This window comes from Staurois parvus, unplaced genomic scaffold (genome assembly GCF_062004578.1).
Source record: "Staurois parvus isolate SC_StPar_1 unplaced genomic scaffold, SC_StPar_1.0 ptg000371l, whole genome shotgun sequence".
NCBI classification, from domain to species: domain Eukaryota; kingdom Metazoa; phylum Chordata; class Amphibia; order Anura; family Ranidae; genus Staurois; species Staurois parvus.
The window spans coordinates 7,434,383-7,448,437 of NW_028318167.1; the positions used below are offsets into that span (position 1 = coordinate 7,434,383).

The 14,055-nt window shown below is 41.5% G+C and overlaps 1 protein-coding gene across 1 annotated transcript in view; it reads left to right on the forward strand.

Annotated features, from left to right (window-relative positions):
• Positions 1 to 9,795: 9,795 nt before the first annotated feature.
• The window catches only part of LOC149456203 (NXPE family member 4-like), a 50,762-nt gene continuing 46,502 nt past the window's right edge, over positions 9,796 to 14,055 (forward strand). The window contains exon 1 of the mRNA XM_089685300.1: positions 9,796 to 9,890. Coding sequence (XP_089541426.1) covers positions 9,798 to 9,890 — 93 coding nt within the window. The 5' untranslated portion in view covers positions 9,796 to 9,797. The remainder of the gene's footprint in view (positions 9,891 to 14,055) is intronic.

Sequence of the window (14,055 nt, forward strand, 5' to 3'; positions counted from 1 at the left end):
TACAGGGCGGCATGGGTGTGCAAAATCACGTATATATACGTGATTTGTGCTCCTGTGGTTTTCACGGCCCTCCCAGATAGCGTCAGATTGCCCATCAGTACACCAGTAATCACATTTAACCACTTGATTGCAAGGAACACGCTCATACACAATAAACCTCCATTGCTAGTATAGTGTCTGAGCGGATCAATATCTTTGATCAGATCAGCACTATGCCAGAGTTCACATTAATATAGTGTCCCCAAAAACACAGCATTGGTGGGATCAGCCCAGGCACCTGCCAGCGCCTTCGATTAGCCCCTTCGATTAACTCCCCCTTTTTTCTTTGCAAGAGCAGTGTCAGTAGGTCACTGTCACTTGATACATTGCACACGACACTGCAGCGTTTGCAGGATCTGGCCTGATCTCTGTTAGCACTTGCCGGTAAATTTTGATGACTCTCATATGCAGCAGAGTGCCAGTACTAGTGCTGCTCTACCTTTTGGTGAAATGGCGAGCACCAGCGGCCTAGTACATCCTGGTCTTTCACATACCAGCACTGCAGTATCACTTGGTGACGTGGCGAGTTCCATAAGTGCAGTACAAGCTGGTGTGGTGGCGAGCACAAGTATTGTCCCACAGCCACCAAGAATTCACACACAAGGCTTGCAAATCCCGATTGGCAGCCAACAAATTCTGCAGCACCCGTACTTCCCCCATTCACTACCCTACCCTTGATTTTTGTGAGCTGTTTTTCACGGAAGATCAGTATTCATTGATTGTGGATCAAAGCAATTTATATGCACAATTTATTGCCACCAATCCAAATTGAAACCTTGCCAGACCATTCGCATGGAAACCCATTACAGTTTCCGAATGTAAAATTTTTTGTGGTTGTATTGGTCCACAGACCCAATTCATCATATGCCCGTGTTGTCTGCTGCCATGGCCAGGCATAGATATGAGAGTATAATGTGTTGTATGCATTTCAAAAACAACACACTCTGTTGTCCTTGGGGCGACCCTGAATTTGACCGGCTCCACAAAATTCGGCCCCTCGTAAATCACCTTAACCAAAAATTTGCAGATGTCTATACTCCCAAGCAAAAAAAATCTGCATTGATGAGTCCCTCGTTAATTTTTCTGACTGCCTTGCATTCAAACAATTTCTTCCCAGCAAGTGTGCCAGATATGGGGTCAAGATATATAAGACCTGTGAGAGGGCAACAGGCTACATATATAAGTTTCAGATTAACAAGGGAAAAGATAGTCACGTGGAGCCCCCAGATGCTCAGACTAAATGAGGAGCAATGGCAAGATAGTTTGGGACTTGGTGTCATCCTTTTTCCACATGGAAAATTTTTATTCAAGTGTGCCACTCTTTAGACATTTGTACAATCTTGGAATTGACGTATGTGGCACCGTGCGACCTAATGTGTACCCACCATTAGAAGTGGGTGGATGCAGAGCAGTATATTCTAATATTGGGTATATCACACACTTTTTCTGGCAGAGATTTCTTCTCTTTTTTCATTCAGCCCACAGGCTGCATAAAAAAAAAAAAAGAACATAGCATATATACCCAACAAGGACCAACGACGTACTGGTACATCACTGGACTTTGAATAGTTATACCAGGATGATGCCTACAGCTGCAGGCATCATCCTGGTATAACTATTCAAAGTCCAGTGATGTACCAGTATCAGTGGGGGGAATAGTGCCCCATCATTGGTGTCAGTGGCAGGAATAGTGCCCCATCATTAGTATTAGTGGGGGGAATAGTGCCCCATCATTGGTGTCAGTGGGAGGAATAGTGCCCCATCATTGGTGTCAGTGGGAGGAATGGTGTCCCATCATTGGTGTCAGTGGGGGGTGGAATAGTGCCCCATCATTGGTGTCAGTGGAGGGTGGAATAGTGCCCCATCATTGGTGTCAGTGGGAGGAATAGTGTCCCAACAATAATGTCAGTGGGAGGAATAGTGTCCCAACATTGGTGTCAGTGGGAGGAATAGTGCCCCATCATTGGTGTCAGTGGGAGGAATAGTGCCCCATCATTGGTGTCAGTGGGAGGAATAGTGCCTCATCATTGGTGTCAGTGGGAGGAATAATGCCCCATCATTAGTATCAGTGACACCAATGATGGGGCACTATTCCTCCCACTGACACCAATTACACTTGCTGACCCTGTTCTAGTATGGTGCTGCTGCAGCCAGCATACGTGGTTGCAGCAGCACCTCTACACTGAACACTTACCGGTCGCTCCTGCACTCGATTTTCGCGGTGGTTAGCTCGGCTCCCCCCCTCACCGGTGATTGGCCGCCTGTGTGCCTTTCCTGAGCTACAGTTCTGGCGGCCAATCACCGGTGAGGAGGCGGAGCCGAGCAGCCGCGCGAACATCCAGTGGCCGAACTGAAGGAGCAGCCGCGCTTCCTGGACTGGATCGTCGTGGGACCGGAGCCAGGTAAGAAACAGCAGCCCCTGCCCACCCTTGTACTTAGTGTCCCTTCTGTTGGAAGGGGGGGCGGCGGCGGCACCGCGCCCCCCCCTAAAAAGTGTCAGTATGCCGTATACCGGCGTATAAGACGACCCCCGACTTTTGAGAAGATTTTCAAGGGGTAAAAAGTCGTCTTATACGCTGGAAAATACGGTAGTTCAGTGCCAGGGTTATTGTTTAGATCAAGGTCATGGTCAAAGGTCAATGTCAAAAGGTCAGGGTCAAAGGTCAGGATTTAAAAAAATTGGTATCAGTGTCAGTTAGTGTCAATGTCAGTGTGTTTTAGGTAAAAAAAAAACCTAAAAAAACCCCAAAATGTGCAGAATTGTTTCTGGGCTGTAACATACACATACAGTGGGGATCGAAAGTTTGGGCACCCCAGCTAAAAATTTGTATTAATGTGCATAAAGAAGCCAAGGAAAGATGGAAAAATCTCCAAAAGGCATCAAATTATATTAGACATTCTTATAATATGTCAACAAAAGTTAGATTTTATTTCCATCATTTACACTTTCAAAATAACAGAAAACTAAAAAAATGGCGTCTGCAAAAGTTTGAGCACCCTGCAGAGTTAATATCTTGTACTGCCCCCTTTGGCAAGTATCACAGCTTGTAAACGCTTTTTGTAGCCCATTCTTCCTTACAAAAGTCTTCCAGTTCTTTGAGATTTCTGGGCTGTCTGTCACGCACTGCTCTTTTAAGGTCTATCCATAGATTTTCAATTATGTTGAGGTCAGGAGATTGTGAAGGCCATGGCAAAACCTTTAGTTTATGCCTCTTGATGTAATCCCCCATGGATTTCGAGGTGTGTTTAGGATCATTATCCATTTGTAGAAGCCATCCTCTCTTTAACTTCAGCTTTTTCACAGATGGCATCAAGTTACCATCCAAAATTTGCTGAAATTTTATTGAATCCATTTTTCCTTCTACTCGTGAGATGTTCCCTGTGCCACTGGCTGCAACACAACCCCAAAGCGTGATTGATCCAACCCCATGCTTAACAGTTGGACAGAGGTTCTTTTCATTAAATTCTGTGCCCCTTCTTCTCCAAACGTACCTTTGCTCATTCCGGCCAAAAAGTTCAATTTTAACCTCATCGGTCCACAGAACTTGTTTCCAAAATGCATCAGGCTTGTCTATATGTTCATTTGCAAAGTTCAAACGATGATTTTTGTGGTGAGGACGTAGAAGAGGTTTCTTCTGATGACTCTTCCATGAAGACCATATTTGTACAAGTATCTCTTTATAGTGGAATAGTGTACCACAACTCCAGTGTCTGCCAGATCTTTCTGGAGGGATCGTGCAGTCAAACGTGGGTTTTGAATTGTTTTTCTCACAATCCTGCGAGCTGTTCTGTCTGATATTTGTCTTGGTCTTCCAGATCTTGCTTTAACTTCCAATGTTCCTGATGACTGCTATTTCTTAATTACATTTCGAACAGAGGATATTGACATCTGAAAACGCTTTGCTATCTTCTTATAGCCTTCTCCAGCTTTGTGAGCGTCAACTATTTTCAGTTTCAGTTTTCTAGATAACTGCTTAGAAGAACCCATGGTGCTGATTGTTGGGGCAAGGTCAGATGAGTCTGGGCATTTAAAACCTTTGAGATTGACATCACCTGGTCTTCCCAGACGATGATTGAGAACAATCCATGACACTGGCAGGTCTCAGCTTTGCAAAAGGTCCAGTGCATGCTATAAATTCTGCAGGGTGCCCAAACTTTTGCAGACGCCATTTTTTTGTTTTCTGTTATTTTGAAAGTGTAAATGATGGAAATAAAATCTAACTTTTGTTGACATATTATAGGAATGTCTAATCTGTAATTTGATGCCTTTTGGAGATTTTTCCATCTTTCCTTGGCTTCTTTATGCACATTAATACAAATTTGTAGCTGGGGCGCCCAAACTTTCGATCCCCACTGTATATGGTATCGCTGCGATCGTTAAGAGCTTGAGAATTTATTTTGGGTTGTTCTTTGGTGGTAGGTTATGGTAGTAACAAGAAACATACAGCTAAATAATGTTTTTTTTTTACTATTTTGGGCCAGTTTTCCTTTGATAATAAAAATAAAATCAGGAGATATCCATTACCATTTACCATCAAATGAAAGCCCATTTTTTCCTGAGAAAAAACACAATATAATTCATCTGGATGTACAAAGTAGTTGTGATGATATGTACGGTTTTACTAACACATGTCAACATTGCAAAATTGTGCTTATGCATTTAGATTTGTTTTACCCTTAGGCATGAAGGGGTTAAGAAAAGGATCTGCCATACGCCCCTCTTTAATCATTATTTTTAATTTTTCTCTAACAATATGGGGAAATTGATATACAGACTTTATATTATCTACAATATTACAACCATAACCTGAAAATATTGGTAAAGGAAAACCATTCATAAAGAAGACTACAGGGCCATTCACAAAGCACAGCGCTTCTCGTGCATGTGCGGTGGGCACCCGGCTGTGAAGCCGCAAGCTGTCACAGCCAGGTGCCCACACTAAAGATGCCAGTGCCAGGGAGAGAAGACTACTGGTGAAAGCAGTGGCAGGACACCAGTGGACTTAGGAACAGGTAAGTGTCTGTATTTTAAAAGTCAGCAGCTACAGTTTTTGTAGCTGCTGACTTTTTTCTTTTCAGCTGGAACTCTGCTTTAAGTAATGCATGTGGTCCTGAACAATGTGAACATTCGTGTTTGTACCTACATGACCCTGCCCACTTCCATTGATTTTCGTTAAATGCATAACAGTATCCTTTTATAAGGGGAGATTGCAGCAGAGGATTGAGACTTTTGAAATTACAGTTTTTGTGGTAAAATTAAATGAAGCCACAAACCTACATCCTTCATTTCCTATTTCAAAGAAGGATAAATAGACTGCTTTTGTTGGAACGATTCATCATGATGATATCACCTTAATTCTCCAATCTTTTTATAAGCTTCCAACACATGCTCCAAGTGTTGGAATAGCCCACGAAAATATTCAGGGTGTTTTTTACCCAACACACTTAAATATATAACAAAAGCTTGTAACCAGTTTTGAAATGATCTCACTACTGGTCTACATCTGTCATCATCAATTTTTTTGTCGGATTTTTTTATCCATTTTGACAGTAAATTAATTTGCTGAAGGTAACAATGACAAAATGTCAACAAATTCTCCTTTCCATGTTTTATCTTTCAATCGAGTTGACAAATGATATCCCAGAGGTGATATTTCACATGGCAGAACCTCTTTTAAACAAGTTTCAGGTACTGAACAATTATTGACATTAATTTTTGTATGTAATTTTTTTCTTTGCATACCGATATCACTTATGCCATTTAATAAACTATTGCTTGAATTAGTATTACCTTCATTAGTAGCCCAAACATTGGAATAACTATTGTTCATTAAATTGGTATTGTTCACGTTTAAATTACTGGTTAATTTGAAAATTGAATCTAATACCTTGAATAATAAGCTGTTAAACTCACCACCTGCACTAGATGTTCCTGCCTCATTGTTGTGAACCAAAGTAGCCCTGTGCTGTTCTTTGCTGCCACCACTGGACAAAGAAGAAATGACCTGCACAGGCTCAGGTAGCTCGTTGATTTCCAGCACTTCCCGGCTCTGCGGTGTTCAGGTTGTTGCCTATCGACAGCCTCGCCCCGCCTCCCTTTCCACTTCAGGTAAAACTGCTTGTCTGCTCTGCCTACTTCCTCTTCTGGGCGGCGATAAAGTGCCCGCTTCTTTCTCTTCTCCAGCTGACTCTCTCTGCTGTTGCCCACGACGTTTGCAGCTTCATTCAATGGAACCTGGCCAGACTCCTATTGATCCGCAGATGGTACCGGACACCCTATCGGACCAATCTGACTCAGGTGGCACTGTGGTGGGCTCCGGACAGCCAATCTTCCCCTGTCCAGGGTAAGTTCTCTGGCCCTTCTGCTTCTTCCAGTACTTGATCTCGACGCTCTTCATCTGCCATCTCCAGGCATCACCAGAGCCAGTCTCTTTTCTACTGCTTCCAGCTCGCTATGGGATTGTTCCAATCATGGGGGTGTATTTGGGGTTCATGTACATGGGGCATTTGGAAAACTCTTCTGAACGATAGAAACTGACTGCTGGAAAACATAGGTTAAAAAATGTCAGTTTAGCTGCGTTTTCATAACGCGTTTAGCCGCGTTTATGCACGTTTAGAAGAGTTTTTAAAAGATAAGTTCAAGAGACCCTCCCCCATGCCCAGAATTCACTGAAAAATAGTAAATTCACTAAAAAAGGCTACTAAAATACCGCATGAGTTATTTTATCAAGTCATTCGGTATTTTAGTAGTGAAAAGCATGCATTAATGTTTCAGCTGTCAACGGGGTTCCCTTTGGGTCTGGTATGGATTTTGAGAGGAAGCCCCATGCCAAAATGTAAAAACAAATGGCGTGGGTTTCCCCCCAAAATAAATTCCAGACCATTATCCGAGCATGCAGCCCGGCAGGTCAGGAAAAGCACATGGGGGGTCTCTTCCCCACAACCCTGGGCTGTAGTTGTTGGGGTGGGGGGCTTATTGGAATCTGAAAGCCCCTTTTAAAAAGGGGGCCCCCAGATCCCGGCCCCCCCACGTGAATGAGTATGGGGTACATGGTACCGCTACCCATTCACAAAAAAAAAAGCTGTAGTATGGAAAAAAGACAGGAGTCATTCTTTGACAAGTCCTTTAATAAAAGAATGTTCCCCGAAGTAAATCCAACGTCAATCACAATGTTTGCTCCGAAGATAAAAAAAAATAAAAGGCTCCACTGCCGACACTGGCCGCAGGCCGTCTTCTCAGAAGCTGGTTTGACAGTTCTTAAATATGTAAGGAGCAGGGCCACCCGGGGACATCACCTGTCTGACTCTGCCCCCGTGTGACAGGGGCATGCTGGTCACTGATGTCACACGGGGGTGGGGTCACATACATGATGGCCCCGCCCCTTACATATTTAAGAACTGTCAAACCAGCCTCTGAGTAGATGGCCTGGGGCCAGCGTCGATAGCAGAGCATTTTGGGGTTTTTTTCTTCGGAGCGGTGGAGGCAGACATCGTGATTGATGTTGGATCTACTTCGGGGGACATTCTTTTATTAAAGGACTTGCCAAACAATGACTCCTGTCTTTTTTCACACTACAGCTTTCTTTTGTGAATGGGTAGCGATACCATGTACCCCATACTCATTCACGTGGGTTGGGTGGGATTTGGGGGCCCCCTTGTTAAAGGGGGCTTCCAGGCTCTGATAAGCCCCCTGCCCTCAGACCCCCACAACCACCGGCCAGGGTTGTGGAGAAGGGGCCCTTGTCCCCATCAACATGGGGACAAGGTGCTTTGGGGGGAGCTTCCCATAACCCAAAGTACCCCCCCATGTTGAGGGCATGTGGCCTGGTATGGTTCGGGGGGGGACTCGCTTGCCTCCCCCTTTCCTGACCTATCGGTCTGCATGCTCAGATAAGGGTCTGGTATGGATTTTGGGGGGGAACCCCAAGTCATTTTTTGGAAGAGGCGTGGGGCTTCCCCTCAAAATCCACACCAGACCAGAAGGGCTTGGTATGGATGGGAGGGGGGACCCCACGCAGTTTTTTAAAATTATTTTTTAATTGCTAGCAATTCTTTCTTCATTTAGCTGTCAGTGGGAACCCCGCTGACAGCTGAAACATTAATGCATGCTTTTCACTACTAAAATTCCGCATGACTTGATAAAATCATGCAGTATTTTAGTAGTCTTTTTTAGTGGATTCAAATGGGGTTTTTTTTAAAAATGCTATGCGGTATCCTACCGCATACTCGGATACCGCTAAGTGAATTGTGTCCTGGATATGGACCAGTCAAAAAATGCTTGTAAACGCAAACGCTTATAAACGCAGTTAGCCACGTTTACATGCATTTACAAGCGTTTGGCTTTTGAAATGCTGATAAGGTTCCATGTACACGGGACACTTCTGAATGACGGAAACTGACTGCAGGAAAACGTAGGTTAAAAAATGTCTGTTTAGCCGCCTTTGCATACTGCATTTATGAGCGTTTGCGTTTAAAGATAACCTCAGCAAAATGCCCAAAATGCACTAAAAAACAGTAAGAAATTAACTATTTCAGACATTTTGAGACAAATAGAGAGAGCAGAAGCAGAGAGAGCAGTATTTGTTGCGATTAGCTGTCTTTTTTTTTTTTTTTGTGATGTTTGGATGTGTTACAGCTCATTTCTGTGCAGAAATTATTGCAGCAGTGTCTAACATATTTTCTCAAAAGTATGGTGTAGCAGGTCCATTTGAGTACTGGGAAAACGCTTTGCATGCATTTATCATGATGAAAAAAGGCTCTGGACAGCATCTCAACATGGAAGAGTTTGAAACTCTGATAAAATCTACTCCTGAATGCAAGTTTGGTGCGTTCGAAAAAATGACTGTAAACTCAACTGCCTGTAAACGACGATGTATACATGGACACATAGGAAAACATTAGGGAGAGTTCAGGGGCTGCTGAAAAAAATGCAGAAAATCTCCTGAACATGAGTTTATCAGCTGCAGTGTACATGAGCCCAAAACTGATTTTGTTGACTGTATATGAATATAAAGACTGTCCCCCATGTTTGTATTTGTACGTCAAAAAAACAAATACCGTAAGAAATTAATATACAACCAAACTTCATAATACACATTTAACTGGTATATTTATAAAGCAGTGAATGTGACATTCAGCAAACATTCACTGCAGGTGAATTATAGTGTGTTTTAAACTACAGTAATTTATTCTGTAAATGTTTGGTGAATTTCAAAGTCACTGCTTCATAAATTTGCTCCAATAAGTGTGCATGATGTGATATGTTAATTCTTCCAAACGTGTGTCCATTTTTTTTGTGAGGAGGCAAAAAAAGTGCATTTTTATTTTTCAAAATCCCCTATACACTGTTTATTATAAGTGGAAATTTGTTTTCTGCTCTATAGCTGACTCGGTGATCAATAGCTATACATTTTTAACCTGTTGTTTCCTAATGCAAGTGCAACAAGTAAAACAGCTTTAGCGACTTTAAAAGACTATGTTAATATTCATATCCCAGAATGCACTGTTTTAGTTAAAGTATTTGCAGCTTTGGTGAGTACACACCCTTTTCTGGTGATTGTGACAGTCTAACCATCACTCTGTACCTGAATCTGAATGTCCCACAGACATTGAAGGAACTCTTTACAGAACAGTTGAAACCAAGAACCTTGTAAGTGTTATTTGTATATTTCTTTTGTTTCAACATAGAAATGCATGTATATAATGTTTAACAAGCACGTTTCAATCTTTTTTTCTCTCCCTCTCTCTCAGCAGACAGAATGACAGATGTACTAACATATAAGAGTCTGCTAATTATGGTTACTCTATTATGCCTTCTCTTAAGCCTAATTTACAATCAAAGACTGAAAAAGGTAACATTATGAAACTGATATGATTTTAAAAAAGTAATTATTATGTATTATTTGCTGTGTACATTATTATCGCCCTGATTTCACTAGACCATACCTCCCACCTCAATTCATAAGATGTGTATAAATGTATATTAGGCATGTTTGTTAATTTTAGATTTAGGGTACATGTTCACAGGTGTGATAACAGATAGTGTGTTACAGGCACCACTGTCATTTGTTTGCTGGTGTTAAAATTGCAGAAGGAAACCAGCAGGTAGAAGCTGCAGAACTGTTAGATAACTGGTAGATAACAGGTTTCACTGGTCAGGGCACTGGTCAAAGTCAGTAGTAGATGAGCAGCTGACTGACTGGAGAGGGGTGTGAAGTCAGGACAAGCTAAAGTGCATAGTTAATCACTTGCCCTCCAGAGGATTTACCCCCCTTCCTGAACAGACCATTTTTTGCGATATGGCACTGCATTACTTTAACTGACAATTATGTGGTCGTGCAACGCTGCACCCAAATGAACTTTACGTCATTTTTTCCCCCACAAATAGAGCTTTCTTTCAGTGGTATTTGATCAGCTGTGCATTTTTTATTTTTTGCAATATAACCAAAAAAAGACCAGCAATTTTGAGGCAAAAAAAAAACATTGTTTACTTTTTGCTATTAAACATGTTAAGTAAAAAAAAAAAAAAAAAAAAAAAAAATCAAAATGTCCTCATAAATGTAAGCTTGTATTCTGTTACAAGTCAGATACGTGTAAATTAATTGGTTTACGTGAAAGTTATAGTGTCTACAAATGGTGGTTTATATATACTGGAATATAAATATTAGTAATGGTGGTCAGTGATTTATTGCTGGACTGCAGCGGGCAATCTGACATTGGGGGGAGGAACTGACTGTCACTGACATCCCCAGTGACACTAATACAGTGATCAGTGCTAATAAAAAGCACTGACACTGTACTAATGACACTGCTATACAGAGCAATACAAAGCAGTGTGCAGGAGCCGACAGGGAAGAGATCTGTATTGTTTACATACAGACCTCTCCCCTGTCAGTGATACTCGGCGATCGACATCAATTACATTGGGTGCAGTGTTGCATGATTGCACAATTGTCAGTTTAAAGTAATGCAGTGCCATATCACAAAAAATGGCCTGGTCAGGAAGGGGGGTAAATTCTCTGCAGAGCAAGTGGTTAAAAATGCTGTTTGATCCTGTCTTTTCTGTTCCTCCCCTTCCAGAGTCTCCCTCTTATCTCCTGAAAAAATATATCTTGTGGAGACACTCTGCACATGCTCAGTTTGGTGTGTATTGCTAGAGAGGTGTTTTTTTTTTTTTTTTTCTTGGGAGAGTGCATGTGATCAGCACAGGGCCAATCTGCATTCTCATAGAGCATAAAGAAAACTCCTCCTACAAGCTTTACGAAGTGCTGTGCTGGACACTAATAGAAGTCACAAGACTGCTCTAGCTGCTGATGAGAAAAGGTATTTAGCAGTTTATATTTACCAAAATAATTGCATTTCCATGCTCTGTGTACTGTGGGAGACCAGATATAGTGAATGCAGGGTCTGGAGAGACCAGATATAGTGAATGCAGGGTCCAGGGTTTAGTAAAGCTTTAAGCTTTGACAATAAAAGCTGGAAGCTGATTGGTTTCTAGGCAGAGCCACACCAGATTTTGCACACTTCAGTTTTAGTAAATGTCCTTCTATGTCTATTTACTTTTTTTTTGTTAAACATTAAAGGGCCAGCACACCACTTAAAAGAGAAAATTGCTTGCTGTCCACCTAAACTTGATTAACCTCCCTGGCGGTTTTCCCGAGTGTAGCTCGGGGTAGAGTTTCAGTACCAAAAGTGGTAACCCCAAGCTGCACTCGCGCTTACCATGCAGCGTTGCACAGGGATTCCCTGCAGCGCTTACCTTGTCTTTTGCTCCCATGATGTGTCCCCTGCAGCGTCCCCGGCCATCTCCTCCGGCCGATGCCGGCATCTGGCTTCCGTGTTCCGCCTGTGACGTCGGGACGTACGGGCACCGGTGGCAAATTTGAAAATTTTAAAAAATGACTTTTTTTTTAAAACAATTATTACATAGTAAAACATTGCTGTTTCAAAGAATTTCACATACATTTTGTCCCTACTGCTTTGTCCTGTGCCCTGCCTGCATTTTAACTGTTCTTTCTGCCTGGAAACTTAGAAAAGTCCATGGCGTCCAAAAAGCGTCCCTTTGGGGTTTATTTACTAAAGCTGGAGAGTGCAAAATCAGACTCACTTCTGCATAGAAACCAATCAGCTTCCAGGTTTCATTGCCAAAGCTTCATTGAACAAGCTGAGGTTAGAAGCTGATTGGTTTCTATGCAGAAGGGAGTCTGATTTTGGACTCTCCAGCTTTAGTAAATAAACCCCTTTATGTCAAAAGCGATTTTAGACCGGCTAGAGAACAGCGATAGTAAATTAGAACTACTTGCAGAATTGAGTGATAATGATTCGTGGGGAAATTCATCATCAGGCACTGAAAATGATTCTGCGACTTTGCTCAGCGATGTGCAAACTTGGCGCTCTTATTTCAAATTTCAGTGTTTTTGGTTTGAATATATTATTGAATTAAATTTATTATTATATTTTTTATGAGTATTTATTAAATTATAATTTATGATTTAGTGTTTCAAGTTTTATCATATCCGGAATGTTTACTAGACTCTTGTTCGGACAGATTTCAGTGAGTTATTCCTAAATTACAGCCTACAATAAAAAAACTACATATTTCCATGCAAAAAAATGGTACCGCTTTCAGCACCAAAAATATCTGAAATAATCATACCGCCAGGGAGGTTAAACAAAGACTGTGAACCAGACTCAAGCCGATTTGCTCATCTCCACATATTGCAAACATTTCATCCTACTGGAAAAAAATGGCAAGCAGTCATCAGCCCTTTAAACCAGCAGATGTGATATCTTTAGTCAGCCTATTATATGTGTGCCAGAAATGGACGGCTGCCCACCCCAAGGGTATTGAGATTGATGTTCACAAATACAAATATTACAGATAGTATGCTGAAGCCTAAAAAGATGGGGAAATATTTGTGGCGAATCCCCAACAGTTCATATCTGTTAGATTACCAGCTGCTATTATTGCAAATGGAAAACAGAAATCCCCATATCCATATTCTCATAGCTTCAATGATCAAGTGACAAGTCATTCTAAAGTGATGGTGCGGGCAGCACAAATGTTCTGCTAACATCAAAGGGATATTAAACCCAAAACCAAGTATGTAATATATTGCAGCTTACCAATGCTTAGATGTGGTGGCTGCATTAGTATTAGTTTTTTAGGCTTTTTTTCTTTGTTTTCACCTGGTGAGCTGGCCAGTAACTCACCTCCTGTATCAGAGAGCCCCCACTGAAGGAGCAACATAGACACCTTTGGCCTGCAGCATTGTCAGTCTGGGAGAGGATCTGTTAGATTTACTTGCAGATTTGAATACACTAACAAACCGAAGCCAAACTGCAACTAACACTTCACTTTTTATAAGCAGTTACAGCAAACAGTTTATTTTTTAGGGTAAAGGTTTTAGATAAACAAAAGCTGATTATTGTAAGCACCCCTTTTAGTGTTATATGGTTTTCTCATCTCTGTAAGGCCCTGTTCACACTGGCATTAAAAGCAGGCATTTGAGGTGCATTTTGTATGCTTCTCAAACACCTAGTAAAGCAGTTTGTAAATTGATAATATGAACAGCTCTGTCCACTGTCCATATTATCAAACATGAAGCGTTTGTGTCACATTGCTGCACTTCAAAAATGAAGCTAAATGTTGAGTTTGGAAGGAGTCGAAGCATCTCAAATTCTTCCATTCAAGCCTATGGTAATGCACTATGAAGGCACCATAAATACTCATTTACTGCATGTTAGACCTTGTTCACAAAAGAAAAAAATGCACATTTGTTCAGCATCCGTGTTTACAGCAAGTGTGAAAAACACCTAAGCAGTACATTATGCTGGAGAGCTTGTTCTTTTGAAAAACAACAGACTTACTGACTGAATCACCAAATGAAAATAGAAGAAAGAAAGCCTAAAAAAGAAAAATGAATGCAGCCATCACATGTAAGAAAGGGTGAGCTGCAATATAATACATGTTTGCTTGTGTGTTTAATACCGCTTTAAATCATTTTTTGAATGATG